The sequence below is a fragment of the Larus michahellis genome, chromosome 3 (genome assembly GCF_964199755.1).
Source record: "Larus michahellis chromosome 3, bLarMic1.1, whole genome shotgun sequence".
Lineage (NCBI taxonomy): Eukaryota > Metazoa > Chordata > Aves > Charadriiformes > Laridae > Larus > Larus michahellis.
Window position 1 is genome coordinate 66,033,938 of NC_133898.1, and position 19,516 is coordinate 66,053,453.

General features: G+C 39.6%; 1 protein-coding gene across 1 annotated transcript; it reads left to right on the top strand.

Moving 5' to 3' along the window:
* Positions 1-195: 195 nt before the first annotated feature.
* NMBR (neuromedin B receptor) lies at positions 196-18,193 on the top strand. Its single transcript, XM_074578280.1, has 3 exons — positions 196-629; positions 14,552-14,900; positions 17,578-18,193. The coding sequence occupies exons 1-3, from the start codon at positions 214-216 to the stop codon at positions 17,977-17,979; spliced, it is 1,167 nt and encodes a 388-aa protein (XP_074434381.1). The 5' UTR covers positions 196-213; the 3' UTR covers positions 17,980-18,193.
* The last annotated feature ends 1,323 nt before the right edge of the window (positions 18,194-19,516 follow it).

The window sequence follows — 19,516 nt, forward strand, 5'->3', positions numbered from 1 at the left end:
AGGGCTGAGAGGGATTTTTTTACCCCCCCACCCCCGCGGCGGACGGCGCTTCCTCTGCTTTTTTGAGGGGAGAAACCTCGGCAGAGAAAAAGGGGGAGAAGAAAGGCAGGAGGGAAAGGGGAGAAAGTTAGCTGACTCGCAGAGAGGTGAAGCTTTCCAGTGGTTCCCACCGCACTTTGCATTGAAGACTTCCGGTCTGCACGAAGCTGGAGGATGGAGGCAGAGCTGCCATCCGAGCTCACAGCAATGTCCCTCGGGGGAAATGGAAGCTCCCAGCTGGTGCCAGACACAGCCCTGATGCCCCCATCACGGGCTACAGCCATGTTCATTATCCGTTGTGTGATCCCTTCGCTTTACCTGCTCATCATCACTGTGGGCTTGCTGGGCAACATCACCCTCATGAAGATCTTCATCTCCAACAGTGCCATGAGGAGCGTGCCCAACATCTTCATCTCTAGCCTCGCTGCTGGCGATCTGCTGCTGCTAGTGACCTGTGTGCCCGTGGACGCCTCCCGGTATTTCTCCGAGGAGTGGCTCTTTGGGGAGGTGGGCTGCAAACTCATCCCTGCTATTCAGCTCACTTCTGTTGGTGTCTCTGTCTTCACCCTCACCACCCTCAGTGCCGACAGGTAGGAAAGCTGGGCTGCTCCTTCGCAGGTCTCTGCAGCTTGGGCTGAGGCTAGCCAGAGCTGGCATGAAAGGTGAAGCACCCCTCTGATAAGTTATCCCTCATTTGCCATCCCCTTATTCCAACTTGTGAGCTGCCCATACTTCTTTCCTCACTGACTGGTGGCAAGTCTGGTTGGTACTAACTTAAGTTAAAGGGTTTCTGAAGATGGGTGAGCCTGGGCCTCCAACTTCCAGGGTGCCAGCTGCAAGAACAGGGTTTAGTCCCGGCTTCTGCACCTCCAGGATGGTCCTGTAACAACCCATGTATTGGAATAGGTTTTAGACCCTAAATATAATCTATGACAAACCACAGGGATATGTGAACAGGCGGCGAGCAGCTTAAACCAAGTCAAGCACAGAGGTGTTTTTAATAGATTTGTTTCTTTCTGCTGAGAAAGTAAGTGCGTGTGTGTGTGTGTGTTTGTGCCCTAGTAGAAGAGCAGGTTACCAGAGGTGACTGCCGGAACTAGTTCAGCCTCTGGGAATTCAGAGGTACCAAACTGTTCTGTTGTGATTGTTAGTCTTAAACTTTTGGTTCAAACTACTCATTTTGGCTTCTTTTGAATTTATAGAAAAAGAAGAAAAAAAAAAAAAGCCCCCAAAACAAACTAGAAAGAAACGCTGCCATCTCTAGTACTTGTCAAATTAGGAAGAAACAAAAAGCTGGACCCCAAACTTTTCCTTTCAACTTGTATAAATGGATACTTAAGGGATTTATAGCAACTGTGTGGCTGTGGACTGTGCTTCAGGCTCTGAAAGACAAAATCTTGCAGGGTAATTGGCAACTTTTAATTAAATGAAATTATCTTCTTTCCCTTAGCTAAACCCTTTCTTTTTTTCCAGCCAAAAATGAAAATGTTTAATTCCTTCTCCATAGGAAATACTCCATTTTCTTTTGTTGGATTTTAAGTCAAACAAGAGCATTACATTGGTGCATGATGTAAAGGCTTGAGTTCAGTAATGTATCTTCACACTTCTAATAACATTTCTTTAAAACTTTTAATCTTTTTTTTTTTTTTAAGAGTATAACTGCAATTTATTTCTTTTTGTTTAGCCAATTCAGTAAATCATTTGATTCCACCTGAGAGTAGTCTTCAGTGGCCATCAATTTCAGTGGTGTTTGAATTAGGACCTAAAATACTTGTGTATAAAGACTTTGTAGCATATGAAAATGGACTATATTTTTGAAGAAGAGCTTGACAATCATAAAGTGAACTCCTGTAACTCCCTGACTACCTCAGTTAAAGAGTATGTTAAAAACTGTCTTTGCAGAGTCAAGCAAACCTTGCAGTTTTCTTTCTGCTCTATTTCCACTGTTTAAAAGTGAAATTGTGGTATTTTATTTGAAAAGGGAAGAAGTTATTTGCAGAGGAGATCATATCTCTAGTGAATTATAATGTGAGGGAATGCTGGTCATTTAATGTTTAAGGAGTCATTTACTTTTCATATAGCTTTGGAGCATTCATTTTTTTGCTTTTTCCATATAATTTTATAGCCTTCTTTTAATATCAGTAAAGATTCAAGAAGTAATAATGCTGAATCTGTTTACACTGAACGCATTTAGAATTACACATCCTAGAAAACAGCTACAGATGGTGTGCTGTGACCACATAAGCTCATAATAAATAGGTTTCTACAGCATTTTGGAGTCCACAGTATTTACAAATATCAGAAATGGCTATAGTAAGAATACTCTGTTTCTTTACCCTCTTATATTTTCTATATATATGGAATATATATATAGAATATATATAACTACTATAATATATATATTATAGTAGTTATATTTTCAGTTACTGAGAACAAAACCCATCTCTTTTTCAGTCAGAAGAGCACCCACTGGCTTCAGAGACCCGTGCCTTATCTGCTAGGGACCCAAGTCACCTCTGAGTGACGCTGGCTGGACTCTCAGTGGAGTTCGGGTTCGACTCAGGTCTACTTTTTTGTATGACACTTGAATTGAACCAAAGGGGTGTCACTAGTGTGGAGAGGTTTTTGTCACACTGATTTGTAGCCAGATCCTAATGTCTGTCATCTCGACTAGATTCCATTACAGGGAAGGGGAAACTGTACGTGTAATTACTCTGGCAGATCAGAAGTGGTGGCAGCATCCTGCACCTAAGAGGTGCTGAGGAGGTGAGGCCTGGCTGGGGGCAGTGTTTTCTCCAGATAAGCAAATCTAGCATTGCATGTTAGCAGTGTGGAAGCAGTGATATCGCTAAAAAGGCTCCAGTATAATCCAGAGCCTTTTTGGTCTGGTATACAATGTCTTCTCAGCGACCCCTTCTTTCAGAGGTAATACTTAAAGTATGTTTTAATATATGATCATTAAAGCTTTTCCTGCTTTTTACTCCCTATTACTATAGGACTGTATAGAACTCCAGACACTGATTACACTAAGGAACATATTTATAAATATTTATAAATATATTCTAAATATTTTTTTAGAGTTCTTTATAATGTACCTACATTAATTAGGATAAGGGAGGTTGCCTTGGTTTCCACAGTGTAATTAGCACTTATTGTTTATGTGGAAATTTTGCATGGCAAATTACACGTATATGATACATTTAACAACAACAGCTACAGAAGCAATAAACTCTGAATGATCGTTACTTACAAACTGAAGCTATAAGGAAGAAACAGTAGTGTTCATTGCATATATATCTTTTCCAAAGTTGCTTTTTTTTCGTATGGCTTTTTGTCACAGAAGTCCCTCTCAGCATCACTAGTGCTTTCAGTGTGACAAATGTGCACCTTCTACCTGGAAGCTTCATTATCTAGTACTGACATTATTTGAGTTTTTGTTTGTAGGTTTTTTGTGTCTTTTTTTTTTTTTTTTTTTGTGTGTACAAACATGATATGTAATTTGTAACAGTGCTTCCCAGACTTCCCTAGAGTACACATGCAGATTGAAATTGGCAGCACACAGCGGATCTGCCCAAGATCTGCCCATCCCCATCCCCAGAACAGCAGCTGGTCCCATCAAACAGCCCTTCCCACCCTGGAGCTGCTGTGGGTCTGGCTGCCAGGGGTGGGTGGCGGTGCCCTGCTGCAACCCCACACATTTTGGGGCAGAGAGGGGTGGGATGTCAGCAACAGTGGTGGGGACGGTGGCAGCAGTGGTGCCACTGGTTGCACAGAGTGTTGGCATCAGAGGAGGGTTCAATCTCTCTCTCCTCTGGGGTGCAGAGGACAGGACAGCACAGGACCAGTGGTGCTGAGCCAGCCGGCGCCTCTCACTGCCAGGCAGGAGATGCACAGGGACAGCACCCCTGCCCCTCATGGCCACTGCTCCTATTGATTTTCCTCTATCGTGGAGAAACTGGACCGCCTCTAGAAACCTTAATGCTTCTCTGGTTCAAAAAACCAAGAGAAAACAGAGGGTGGATTACAGAAAGAGAAAACCTAATAATTTCAGTGGATGACAAATGAAAAAAGGAAAGGGGGTGAGGGACAAAAACGTACAAAACAACAAAAAAAAGGAACTAGGTAGGCCATAAGGCAGAACACCCCCAATAGCATCCAGCACACCTTGAAAGTGCCCGCAGAGCTGGTGCATGATGGCCAGGGGTGCACTTCTTAGAGTGCACTCTTGGCGGGACAAGGAATTAAAAACGGGTCCCCTGTCGAGCTTGCTTTTCCAGGGGCCATGGACTGCATGCCATGGAATGTTTTGGCCACGGCTAATGGATGTTGATGAGAAAGTCCCAGGACTTGGTGTAGTCTTGGATAAGGAGGGTAAAAATAAAGAGGTGAGAGAAGTGTAGCCAGAGGGACTGCAGCATGGCACACATGAAGAAAAGGTGCCAGCATCTCCTCGCTGTAGAAAAGGCAGAAGCCAGGGATGAATCTGACTTGAACTATGCCTGACTTGAACCATCCCATGAACTTGTTTGTTCACTGCTTCAGGGAGGGTTTTTCCAATTTACCTCCATGGTGGGCCATGCAGTTATCTCAGAATGCAAACTAGGCCCATGGGGCTCCTCACTCTCTTCTCAGGGTGAGAGAACTTGTCATTTTGTGCCTGGGAAGGAATTTAGAGTAAGGAAGTGGAGCACAAGTACAGAAAGGTGTTTCCAAGATGCCTTTCAGAGCCAGAGGGTTGGATAAATTATGTTGTGGAGAGGTGGCTGGAGAAGCTCAGGGGGCAACAGATGCCACAGCGTGCATCTCTGACCATCACGGCATTATTATGTATGCTGATGAAAAGCAATTGTACCCACAAAATGCCAAGAGACCTGGGGTCTGAAGGAATAAATGGCAGCCCCTTAAAACAACTTTAGATTTGTCTCACATAGTCTTTCCTTTTCTCTGTGGCCGTCATTTATGCCTGATTTTTTTGTGTGATCTGTAGAAATAGGATTAAATTTAATTCTGCTACTTATTCTAGATTGAATTTTCTTTCTAGTGAAGGGTTTAAATGTGTTAGCTCACATACAGTCCTGCTACACTCTAATGAAGACAGTGAAGCTGAGCAGTGGAACAACTGGCCCTACTACAATTGAAATAGCATCTGCTTTGTATTCTTCCTAAAAATGTGACAGAAAGACACCATTGCTGAGACAAATACTTGCTTAACCAGGTAACAAAGTTATTTTTCATTAGTGCCATTCCTTTTAATAATTCTTAATAACAAAGGACTTCGAAAATTTACATTCATACTTAAATAACTAAATACAGTGCCTAACCAAGATGCTTAAAATATAGTCTATAGATTTGCATAGCTAAACTGTTTGATCCTTTTTTTGTTTGTTTGTTTGTTTTACTTCTTTATTTATTTACTTTGATTTTTGAAGATTGCAATCTATATTTTAAAAAGTGTAAAAAGAGTCAAAAACGTTTTGTGCAGGTTTATATCTATGTGCTGACTTCTAACTACAACTGATAACAGCCGTTCTGGCTCAGTTTGCGTGCCTACTGTCTCCTACTTTTTTGGAAACTCAGGAAATGTTTTGAAGACATTCACAAGTGTGAAAAGGTGCCCTAGTAACTACTTTAGGATTTTTCATTATTAAGGTGACCCTTAATAAAAATTTCTTAGTTACTTTTCTTCAGAATTTATTTAAAGCTTCTTCTTTTGTTACGTCAGGTGCTGATTCAGGCTGAAATACAGTGATTGGAGACCTCTAAAATCCTCGTTTCTTATTACATGTAGTGGAGTAGGTGAAGCAGGGAAGTGGACATGATTTCCTTTTGAGCTTTGATAGCTGTCATTCAGGGACTAAAGAGCCTTGACAAAGAAAGTAGTATTAAATGACATCCTGAAAATTACGTATAATTAACCAAAGAATAAAGAAAAAATAATCAAAGGTAAAATGAAAGACTGCCTGTATAAAAGAAAAACAATGCCTTTACTGTATATAGTAGATGGGAAAACAAAATTATATGGAACCAGTAGAACTATGAAATCTATACGTATATATCTTAGAAACCCTAACACTTGAGGTAAATCTATTGAATGAGTGACTTACTGAAGTACTTTAAAAGAAATGATGGTCTAGATGTTTCTCTCACTGTAGGCTGTAGCAATGTGGTTATAATTATGTGATAGCAGGCAAAGTAAAAGAAATTTAAGAGAGATTGGGCAGGCTTTGTCTCTCATGTTTTTTTCAGCTCATCCTTTACTTTGTATGTGCAAACTTGACTCACAAAATAAAGCTTGCCAGAAAGCTTGTCTTGATGAAACTCTGACATATTTTGTCAGGAGCAATCCTTTTTGCCAAGTGAAACAGTGAATCCTGTTCTCACCTGTCCCCACCCCAAAATGTTCTAGTTTGTTTGTAATCATTCCTACAGCTAAATGGAATATGACGGAAAATACTCCAGAAAGAAAAAAAGGATGGGGAAAAAACCCCACAGGAGGAATTTTATGTCTGGAGTAGATGAAGGGATTATCTATTTTAGGGTAAATTTGCCCAAGTCCAGGAATTCAAATCAGCTGTTGGAGAAGTTCCTCTTGTGGCCATCTTTCCACAGCTGAAAATGATTTCTCAGCAAATAACATTTCACTGCCAAGTTAGGCAAATTTTTCTCTAGCTTCATACAGACACATGCCTCTGTTAAACTCCTGCCTTTGTGCGCGTGTCCTGTGTGTGCTCGTCAGCTCATAAGGAAACAGCTTAGTCCTGAGGATGGTGAAGTGAGAAATGGCTGCGGTGCTTGCCTTAGCCAGTGATAGATGCAATGCCTTTGTTGTGCTGGCAGCAGCCAACTTTGCTTTGATTAAAGCAAATGCCCGCGTCCGATAGCCTTTCATAGGTTGTAGCCTAAACCCTAAGAAACTTACAAAACTGTTCCTCCTGTTTCCTGTTTCTTTGATTTGTTCAGTAAAACCCTGTGCCTGTGGCAGGCAAAAAAGCTGCTAAATAGCAGATCCAACTGAATTCTTACCAAGCAGGCCTGAACGTAAATCTTCATACGTTTATTTTGTTTGTCTGTCCCCATAACATGATTTAAGTGCAAAATTACAACGGAAGTTGCAAATGAAATTGAACAGGAAACAAGTTTGAAGGTGACAGAGTGAAGTGTTCTAAGATGATAATTGTCATGGTTTGGGCTGGTCTGGCCACTAAAATTTATACTGAAGCAAATAAATGAAGTTGCAGATTTTTGAATTTAGAAATTAGAGATTTTGGATGTAGATTCTCAAATGGCAAAATCTAAGTCTCTTCCAGATACATTAACAGAGGTTTGGTTATTTAATTCTTCCCAGCTTGAAACATTTCTGAAAATCATCTGACCACGTAATGTTCTCAATAGTTATGTTGTCTGCCATGGCATGGACTATTACTGATTTCATAAAGGAAATGGGAGGAATGATTTTGTAACAGCAACAATTTTATAAAGGTAAACTGTCACTGAGCATATTTTACACTCGGTATTTCTGCTTCCAGGCACTTTAGTTTCTGTAAATGATATTTTTATTGACCTTCTGCTCTAGCAGTGATGATTTTATGAAATCTTCTTCATTCAAACATGCATGGATATAATTGCTGGAAGACATGCAGTAAATATATGGCAGATATGCAGACAAGCATGCATTTCTTTCTCATCAGTCTAAAGGCAGGGATATCAATGGGGTTTGGATCAAGGCCATTTGAGGAAATGTTTCTCTTTCCTGAAACTCCTTTGGCCCTTCAAGGTTCAAAATACAAGCTCTGAAAGAATAAGACAAGACTAGGTGTGGTTTTCTAAGAGTTTTTCTTACAATAGGATTATAGTGAGGAAGAAGTAATACGACTAATGGAGAGCAGAGCACTAGGGAACAAAGTCAAACAGTACATAAGCTCGTCTAGGCTACACGTTGCAATGCTTACCCTCTAACCTAAGTGTTGACTTTCCCTCCTCCTGTCCACCCATCCTGAGCAGAATGCAAAATCCAGAATTCCAAATTAGTGTGGGAATGATGTAAAAGCTCCAGAAAGGCAATAAAAGCAAAGTGAATACTCATGCTGAGCTTCTTTTTACTTCCCGGTGGGAAATGCTACATCCAAGTGTTACGATGCAGACCAGTAAGAATAAGATTCTCTCTTCATTGATGAAATGTTAATTTTGAGCCACTGTCTAGCAGGCCTGGGCAATGACCAGGCTGAATGAATGCTTTATTTTTTTCTTGGTGATGAAGGTACAAGAGCTGCCTTTGCCACAAGTGCTTTGTGAAGGCTAATGACTTCAGTGTGCTCCAGCCATTACTTAAACACAGCTTTGAGATCAGGCTCCTCAGCTTTGCAGTGCTTAGTTTCAGGATCCAAATGAAGCCTACATGCAAACTGAGTCGGTCTGGTCAGGGGAGCTCCAGGCATGCACACCAGGGGAAATACAGCGACTTGAATAATTTAAAAGTCAAGAAAGAAGGGGCACAGTGGGCTGGGATAGGCCAGCCATTGCACAAGGCTTATGGGTGGTGTTCTTGGGACCAGGCACCTGAAAATGTGTGGTTTTTGCTATGCACATGTGTTCATATACACATATATATTCACTCATATATGTTTCATATATGTATGCACAAAAACATATTCAGCAGTGCCAAAACATAGGCCTGAGCATGGGACGTCAACCACTTGTCAAATTGTTATTAGAGCAGCCCACGGTATGGTTTTGACCTGATTCAATAAATATTCTCCTAAACAATTTCTAGGCATGATTCAGCATTAAACACATTAAACATTAAATCATTAAAGGTTATGAACAGAAGTGTTGTTTTGATGTGGTGGTCTTGTATTGGGAGGTTAAAGAGTTTAATGGGATGGTCACGGTTGTCCGGCCAATGCCAACTGGCCTCCAGGTTGAAGAATAGAGACTGGCACTGTTTAGTTTGCTAATATACACTTAGCATACATTTTTTGTTAGATTTAGCTCCTGATCCCCTTCCCCTTCCCTTCCCTTCCCTTCCCTTCCCTTCCCTTCCCGGACATATTTGTCTGTCCTAAAATATGTAAAAATATGTTCATCAGTGACTCTTGGCATTATCCAACTTATATATAAATCTACTGGGAATACTGACATAAATGAATGCTTCTGAATAGCAGTCAGTGAAACAATTTACTATTATTGCTCTCGGGAGGAGAATTGAACAAATTAATTATGGTACTTTTAACTAGTGCAGTTATAAGTAAATGGGCTTAGGCAAGTAGAACTAAAAAGCCAGATTGCAGGCAGTGAGTTGCCATTGCAAGATTTGTACTAGCTTGTAAGAAATACAGTTAGCTAATGTGAGATGAACAGCAAGAGAAAAAGTAGCAAGAGAATTAAAAATGAAAAAGAAAAAGAAATTTTCTCCTCTGAAATGCTGGGTAGACAGGACAGGTTATATATTTCCTGTGGGGAAAAAAAAACAAACCCTAGGAAAATTTTCTTTTTATTCTTTTTAGGGAGGAGAAATCATCATCCAAAAGACTAAAACTTTTTTGTTGAAGCCTTATTGATAGTTTTTGGCTCAACAGAGCATATTTCTATAGAGTGGAAAACTTTTTCCACTTTGGAAAATCTTAGGATTTCCCCCCTGAGAAACACAGAACACATACCATCGACATTCAGTTACTTCTGTTTACACATGGTCTGCTAGTTCATTATATTCAGCTATCTGACATCTGAGATGCTCGTTCCTGGTAAATGCAGTTTTCTGCATAAGACAGAAGCATAGAACAAAAATGTTGTGACTAACTATATAAAGAAAGAAGAAATCTACTTTAAATTGAATGAATTTAGAGGAATAAAATACAATAAATGCAAATCAGACTATTTGTGTGTTGTGAAAGAAGTTTCCACAACACCGGACATCAAAAGATTCCACATTGTTCTCAGCTAGATAAATTGTTCTCCTCTTGATGATACAACTGGAACTGAGTCAACAGTGCCGCCTATACAAGGAAAAGGGATTTGGCCCCATTCAAAATTTCATTCCACTTCAGTGGAGTAGACTACACCTGGACACGATATTAGTATTTTTAACAAATATTGACCACACAGCCATGTTTCCTATTCAGATGTATTTTGATCCTTCTATATTGTGAGGCTAAATGCTGTCTTTTTGTGTTTGAAATCTTCATGCAATGACACAATAAAATGCTAGCATAGAAATGGTTTTAATAAATGACTCCAGTTTGCAGGAAATGCAGTACTGTGACACAGTAACACCACTTAAAACAGACGCTTATGATAAAGCCAATGATACCAACCCCTCCAGATCCAGGATTAAATGCAAATTAAATCAAGTAGTATGGAGTTGCCTTGCCTGAATTAGGCCTTTGCTTGTTTTATGATACTTCATTATTATATTTATCTATTTGCATTGTGATGGCATGTAGGAAACTGGGTGATAAATTAGGGTCCTGTTTGTGGTAGGTGCTATATGAACAGGAACAAGAAGGAAGTGCATGACCAAAAAGGTTCTTAAGTAGACGCAACACAAGATACAGGAACAGAAGGGCAAGGGAATATTGAGACAATTCTGCTTAGAATGGTAGGCTGTAATCATAGTCCAATGGCTGCCTAAGTATTTTCTGGTCATTTTGGTTTTTCTCTTTAATTTGTTTTTGAAGGGCATCACAACAAATTACTCTAGACAAAGAGGTAGCACTGCAATGGAGGGGCAGCTTAGGACTAATCACGAATCAGCTTCTTTTGAAATGAAGTGTGTGGGAGGGGAATAGCATTGGAGACTCAGCAGAGACAGGAGCAGAGCTTCCCATACCAATTGTGAGCTGAGAAATACCTTTACAAAGGCCTTTGAAAACAAAGACTGGGAGGACCAGATAAGCTATACTGGAGTTTATAAGGTAACAGCAGGTTATAACTCTGGAGGAAGAGGGTGTTCTTTCTTTCGTCAATTTTTTTGGGTTGTATGGAAGGGAGGAGATTGCTTTATAATGAAAATACACTATAAAACCAAAACCAATATCTGCAGAACGGGCACCTTTGTGCTTGTTTCTGTTGGCAGAAACCACAGCTTTAAAGAAAGGAAACTTGTTATGAAAGTATTTCCTGAGTTGGGGTGCCTTTGTCAGCAGTGATAATGATAGAGGACGTAGGAAGACAGAATTTACATGAGGGCTTTTAATTAAAACCAAATGCAATTTATAATTATTTCCTGATCTTCATGGCAACCTATAATTTTCTTTTTTTCATCAGGGAAGTAACAGAAAAGATGAATTTTGCTTACAAATTTGACTAAATAATTTGCCCCTTTACTCTGATTCACCAGTGTTCTTTTACTGACAGAAAATATGCACTTTGTCATTTGAAGGGTTGGTTGTATGTTTTAGCCTTACACTGGTTTTATACAAAGGAAGAGGCTGGGTGTTCATTTTGGCAACACTTCTAATTTCACTCAGTTTACATTTGATTTTATCTGTAGCCTGTCTCTTTTTACTCTATATCTTTTCAGAGGTATAAACAAGATGACAGATTTTGTAAAAGCACTTTTAGTGCCTTTTCCTTCCCATTGATGCAGAGTACTGTGCAGGGCTGAGTCCTAGAAAGAAGAGTGCCACCTTGCAATCAGCTGAAGTAGCAAGTAGAATTTTGATAAGATTAAGGAAGAAGTTTTTTGGGCTGATCCCAGCTGTTTTTGTGAAAAAGGGTGCTCTGCTCCAATGCCTTCCAACTTGGAGTCAGTCGTAGCTCAGGGGAAAGCATGCTATTTGCTGAAACAGCAATACGTGCCAAGGCACAAATATATGCCACATTTTCTGCTAATGTAAAACCTTCCGAAAAGATCTCCCATTTAGATATTAATCAAATCAGGCTTTGCAAAAACAATGAATTGTGCATGACATGGTGACTGTCTTGGGTGATAGGGCTGTGGTCAAAATATTTTAAAACACTGCAGTGGGAAAAGAGAGGAAAAAAAATCCGTAGTACAAAATGTAATTTTTACTCAATTCCCCCCTCCCTGCCCCATAAAGTCCCCAAACCAGCTCTTCCCCAGCAATATAGAGTCTTAAAGAAATGAGCAGATGTAAGGACTTGACGTCACCTCAGCTGAATGAAATGAAATAGAAGGTCTGTCTTTATCTAATGAAATCAAGGCAGACAGCAATAGGAAGCAAATTATTGAATAATAAGGTCACAGTTTGTGCTTGGGAGCATTCATGCCTTGTGCGTGCAAAATCTTCTATCCTTCCCATGGCAGCATAAAGGATTTCTTTACACGTTGGTGTCCAGGGAGTTTCTCATCATGTGTTAGAAGAAATGGTAAACATAAATTAGTAGCGACAGTTTACTGAGTTTAATTTTCTACTCCATAATAAGGGTGAAGACACAGTAAAAATCCTCTCCCTGAATTCGGAGAGGATATCAACATAAATAGCCATTATTTTTAATTATTTAGTGATAAGACAATTTATCACTGTCCTGAGAAAGAGGACTTCAAGGCACATTTCAACTCAAATATTCTCTGAAGAAAACATTTGCTAGGGTATCAAGGCAGTGCTCTGCTCCAGACATTTTCATGGCATAGCCATTTCCACTGTCGGTTTCCAGCAAACTCACTTCTTGCTGCGTGGGGATATGGCTTTTATCCGCAGTCCCTCAAACATCTGCTCAAGGTTTTGAGAGGTTATGACGTACCTATTGGGACCTGCAAATCAGCCATAAAGGGTATTTGGGATCACAGCTCCATTCTCAGGATTCCCTTCAGCAACTCTGTTATATTTAGCCATAACCTAACTCCAGGTATGTATTTAGACACCTGTTAATACCCAGGCATGTTTATATTTGTATATGCATGTATATGTATCTACATGCATACATAAGGATTTTTATCACTAAGTAGAGACATCTAAGTTACAGTTCTTCTCGCTCGAAGCTCATTGTATAGCTAACAGAGAAAAATAGACACCTCAGAGGGTGATTTAATGCACTTAAACTTGATTCACCCTTTGAAAGAACATCTCCACTGACTAGAAAGAACCTAACATGAATAAAGTTATGTACCTGGAGCATGAATATCTCCTAATTCCCTTCTTCCTATTACACTTTAGATGTTACAGAAAAATCATTTTTCCATTCCTCAAAACCTCAGCAATTTCCAAAAAAAACCCTGCCCATCTCAAATCAGATCAAAACTAGACACAAAAAATCAAGGAAGAAAAAAAAAAAAAAGAACATCAGATAAAGCAAACTTCAAAATTACAACTTGGACAAACTGAAACGTTTTGTTCAATGTTCAGTTTTTAATAAAAACATTAAAACATGTGCTGCTTAGGGACATAGTTTAGTGGTGGACTTGGCATTGTTAGGCTAACGGTTAGACTCGATGATCTTAAAGGTCTTTTCCAACCTGAATGATTCTGTGATTCTATGATTCTATAATTCACATCCATTTTGAAAATAAATGTTTTCAAAATAAATTAAAACTCTAAGCAAAACATTTGGGTATCCTTGAAACATTTTTCTCAAAGTATATCTGTCCTTCTAAACCTGACCTTTTCTTGTGGTAAGTTTCACTTTGTATCACCTTCTGCAACGATTTTTTTTTCTTTTTAACAAAATAATTCCTAACCAGAGGCTACTTCTATTCATTTATTTTACTTTGCTGTAGTGTGATATTTACATTCTCTGCAATACTTCCTGTTTTCATTATAATGGTTATGAAATTATCAATTCTGCAAATGTTTATATGTAACTATGTATTATGAGACAGTTTCCCAAAACACGGTATAGAGCAGCGGCCTCCAATTGTTTATGTGGAAATGTTTACTCTTTTTAAGAGTTTAATAGTTCTGCATAGGCCATTGGGAATCATTCCTGCCCGACTTTATGAAGATGCTTATATTCTAGGCGTTAGCGTCAGGACAGCATATCAGTGTGCAGAAAGGTGCTGGGATGGAAAGGCAAGAGCCTCCGTAGCAGTGGTTGGTGCTGGTTTGGCAAGAGGTGGTTAGTGCTGGTTATTGCCCCACGCTCCCAGGGGGCTGGTGGAGCCTGAGAGTAGGAAAACCCATGGTGGTGGGCAGGAAGGAGTCCTGGGCTCTGGGAGACGAGGAGGAAAACAAACTCTAGTGTGCCTGTGCTGGTATGAGAGTGAGGTGGAAGTATTTAGGTAGAATGTGCATTTGTGGGTTTGCTGGGAGGATTTGGGGAAAGAAAGAGTGGAGTCAGGGCTGCTTCTGTGTTCTCACCAGGCTGGCACAGAACAGGCACCTACAGCTACAGGTTGTATCTGGGGCTCCTTTTGCCATCTCTGGTGGGTGTATATGCAGATGAAGCTAGAGATCTAGAGAATACAAATCTAAGAAAGATTACAAACCCATTGACATTTCAAATAAGAACAAAATATGACATTATTTTAATCAGAGGTACGCAGTGGCCTTATGAATTGCACATTGCATTTGAAAAGATACCTTTTAATTTGCCTCTGCATTTTGATCAATTTCAGGTACAAAGCAATTGTAAATCCCATGGACATCCAGACCTCCAGTGCAGTGCTATGGACCTGTGTGAAAGCCATTGCCATCTGGGTAATCTCCATGCTCCTAGCAGTTCCTGAAGCAGTGTTCTCTGAACTGGCCCACATCAATGACACGGACAATGCCACTTTCACAGCATGCATACCATACCCCATGACGGATGACATGCACCCGAAGATCCATTCTGTGATGATTTTCCTTGTGTATTTTCTTATCCCTCTGGCAATTATTAGTATCTACTACTATCATATTGCAAAGAGTTTAATAAAAAGTGCTCACAACATCCCTGGAGAATACAGTGAACATTCCAAAAGACAGGTAAGCATTTTGCTTTTTACATCCTGATGAAACATTTGTGTGCTGTATACGCTTATAAATTAAAGTACAGGAACTACACTATCCAAATTGTTGGATTTCGTAGAGGATTAGTTCAGTTTCCACATGCATGAATTAAGCTGAGGATTATCTCAAAAATCTCCTTGTTTTCACTATTACTCAGCATTAAACCCAGTGTGTAAATGAATATGAGGAAGGAAAAATATAAATTCAATACCATCAATGCATATTCCTAACAAGAAATGGGATTGGTATGTGTGTTTGTATGTGTTGTTACTGTAACCATTGCTTGCATTCTTACTGGGGAACAATGTTTTTGTAGTTAATGCTGGTGGCTTCACCTGTCTCTATAGGCAGCCATTTTGGGAAGAAATCTTACATGAACTTTTTGAGAATTCTCCCTGTTTCACTGGTGCTTGGAAATGAAAAACCTGACATAGGCAGGGAAAATTTTTCTTAGGGGATCTAAGTGTGCCCATTGACAGGACAAGGGGTAATGGGCACAAACTTGAGCATAGGAAGTTCCACCTAAACATGAGGAGGAACTTCTTTCCTTTGAGGGTGGCAGAGCACTGGAACAGGCTGCCCAGAGAGGTGGTGGAGTCTCCAACTCTGGAGACATTCAAAACCCGCCTGGATGTGTTCCTGTGCAACCTGCTCTAGGTGACCCTGCTGTGGCAGGGGGGTTGGACTAGATGATCTCCAGAGGTCCCTTCCAACCCCTACCATTCTGTGATTCTGTAAGTTTCTTCTCAGACTGAGGAGTGATGAAAATATGAACACAGAGCATCAGCTGATTCTTTTTTGGCTTTCTCAGTAGATCTTTCTCGGATACAATCCTGAAATTGCACTTTTCTAATACTCTTTCTATTATAGCTTCTATCAAACTTTTGGTATAGGTTCTGTATAACTTTGAGACAAAGCATTTTAAAATGCCGGACAAAGCCAGCTTCCCTGTAAGGCATAGGAAGCAGTACGATAGCAACAGGCTGTTCATTAGCAGGAACATTTATATACACAAACAACAGCTCTTGCAGAAAAAGTGCCTCAGCTACTTTACAAAAGCATTAGTACTGATAGAGGAAAATAATTGTGCCCATTAAAACAATTCGGAAGGTTTTTCTCTGTTAATATTTTAGAAAATACCTTTATACTCACTGAAGTCTCCTTGCATAAGTAGCATGTGCATATTCTTCTAAAAAGAAAGACCACATTCCCTCATGTCCTTTTTGCTCAGCACTTCATTTCTACTCTAGCCTGTTTCTTCTCAAAAATGCATACATATTAGCACTTCATGTATTATTTTATTTTCCTGTGAAATATATAAAGCCTTTGGCTGAACCCTCAGGGTGGAAACAATATATAATTTATATCACATTTCTGAACCCACATGTATTTTCAAAGTAAGAACATATTTTTTCATACTACGTAGTTTTTTTTTTTCTTTTTGTCAATCTATGAGGCTCTGAAGAATAGAAAATTCCGATGTACTTACATAACTCCCAGCAAGAGGAAGTAAATTCATACTGTCACTATCAACTCACATTTCTTTAGGCCATAGCACAGAAGTGTAGTATTCATCCTATACCTCCGTATGTTTTTGTCTGCCTTTGCAATTTGTCTAAGTGCAAATCCTACCAAATTGGAATGGTAGAGTTTTCGCATCTTTTGTGAATTCTCCACTGGTTTTGGTTTAGATGGAGCCAAGAAAAATACTTACAGATTTATTTCACAGATTTTGAAACACTGTTAGAATAAATCCCCTTGATTTTTTCAGTTTAAAATTGATAGAAAATAGAGCAAAGCCAGAAAACTTTCCTGCCTCTGCAAATTTTCGTGCTTGACATACATAATAAATCTTTTGGGAGGAAAATGCAGAAAGATTCTGGTTCCCTTTTGGTGCCTTCTACCTGGCCAGTTTCTCTCCCTCTCTCAGTGTGGAATCACTGTGTAGGCTGTATCCTGTCAACTTTTCAGCCACTCTCAATATCTACTTTGTAATCCAATTATACTTTAGCACTGCAATTAAGGTATATTTCTTTCATGTCATCTTTGAAGATTAACTGAACCTTTTACCTTACCCTGGAATTACAGTGCTTCAGACTGTGCAATGCAGTTTTGGTGATTTGTCAAGGAGAGAGGTGCAAGCTGAGGCAGTTCAGGCAAAATATGGGGATGTAAGTACCGTTGTATAGGTAACACCCTAGCAATCTCTCTACATTTCATTCAAAATGCCTCTCCATTTCAAAGCCAATGGTTTCTAAATAGCTTTCTAACTAAAGCTAACTTTCAAGCCAAGCGCTGAGATCTCTTCAGAAAAGGTTATGTTTCATGGCATCCTTTGGTGCGTGCTTTCAGGCTAAAAGCCAATGTTTACTTGGGTCATGAGTCACTCATGCTGCGTAGGTCATATAGAAAGAGCAACCTTCTGTAACTGCAAACAGATAGGATCTTTCACTGAAAGTAAACTGAAAGGGGGAAAGGAAAGTAAATGAGATAGAAAATGTAATTCAGGCCCTGAAGGAAGCATTTTTACTGGCCTTACTTATGATTGTTGTTAAAGCTAACATAAAATAAAATGCTACATGTTTTAATTAAGTCTGTCATGTGGAGTAGTTCTCTTTGTTGTTGTTCATTTGGGTTCTCTTCATCTTTTTAGATGGAAACTCGGAAACGCCTGGCAAAAATTGTCCTAGTTTTCGTTGGCTTCTTTGCTATCTGCTGGTTTCCTAACCACGTGCTATACATGTACCGATCGTTTAATTACAACGAGATTGATCCGTCGACAGGACATATGGTGGTTACCTTAGTGGCCCGAGTGCTAAGCTTCTGCAACTCTTGTGTCAACCCATTTGCACTGTATTTTCTCAGTGAGAGTTTTAGAAGACATTTCAACAACCAGCTTTGCTGCAGGAAGAAAGCTCAGCAAGAGAGATCTGCCAGCTACTTGCGCAACTCTTCTGCCATTCAAATGAGTTCCCTGAAAAGCAATACCAGGAACACAGTGACTAGCATGACACAACTGAACGGGCACAACTTGAAACAGGAAATGTCATTATGATGTAATAGGTGTGATTTTTGACTGTGGAACAAATTTGAACTTTTTCTTTGCAGTTTGTAACTCATTTTTGGCTATCACACGCTTAGACCATCTGAGTCCTCAGAACAGAGGATCTGTTAAAGTCTGGCCAATCTGAGGTTATTTCACACCTAGTCTTACTTTTAGGTAGAAGTGAAGAGTACGTTTTATTGAGAAAACAAAACTGACTGGCTTCATATTGTACTTTAAAGGAAATGCTAACGTATGCTTAACATATAAGAAAGAAAAATAATGGTGTGAATATTAGTGTAGCTGATCTCACATTGCTTTAAAAAGTATAGATTTTTGGACCTGAAAAATATGTATTTTTAACTGAATATTGATCCAGGCTTGTGTCTTACTCTAATAGATTTTGCATGATTTTAGCTGTGCTGTGTGTACAAGCATTGTTCATTAAGAGTGGTAGGCATTTTTTGAACCAGTTAAGGAGCTATTGTGGTGCATAGATTCTAATGCCAGACAAAAAAATATTCAAGTATCAAGTGTCAGATATTTACCTCATTTAAATCCACCTCATTTTTCACTTTGGCAGGTGTACAGATGAGAAATTACTTTTTTGGGGATTCTGTTTGCTGTTGAGGTCAGCAGTTTATCCGCTAAAATGACATTCTTTTCATGATTTGTTAACCAAATTTCTCAAAAGAAAAATGTTGTGGGCAATGTGCAGGTTTTCTAGAACTTAGTGTCTGAAAGCTCATTTCTCTGATTTGTTAAGTTTATGATATCTTTGCTTTAGAGTGTCTACATGCTTTATATTTGCTAATACTAACTGATCTTGCTGATATCAGTACACAGCTAAGAAGGATGCTAAGTGTAACGGGACGACTGAACATTCAAAGAAGTGAAGTTCTGAGTGGCTTTTTCAGAGAGGATCTGTGGCAAGGCTTCCTTCGGCTCAGGGCAGTCTCTGAGTGCAGAACCCATATTACTAACAGAAAAAAGCCAAACATGAAGGATGCCGCGCAGAAACACACCTAACATACTCTGATCACTAATGGTCATGCAGCCCATGGGACCAGTATAAAATAACTCCCCAGTGATGATATACAGGTAGCTGGCATTTGAGGCTCAGTACCAGCTGTTTTACTGTCTGTATCTACTACTCCTCTTGCACACACTGTTTACAGTCTAAACAGAGCCTAAGTACTGTTGAAAATCTCAATTTTAAAAGACACTTTTTCTTTTCCTGAAGGCCCTTGTGCATAAAGTCAGTGCACTTCTGAAAATCCTATCTGGGCTGACTAAAAGTATTATCAAATGCTTTGGTTTTTTTTTTTTTGAGACATCCCAGTGCCACGGACAGTGCACAGGTCTTTGTCAGTATTCCCAGGAGAACATTTTCAGCATACATGACCAGTGCAGAGCTGGGATTAAAACAGCAGGGAATGGTGGGTGAGGCTGTAGCTGCCAAATGCTATCCTGTCCAGAATAAATTTACTAGAAGGGCTTACTGCTCTCTCTTTTCATTCACACTCCGCTGCGGGGGATAATTTATACA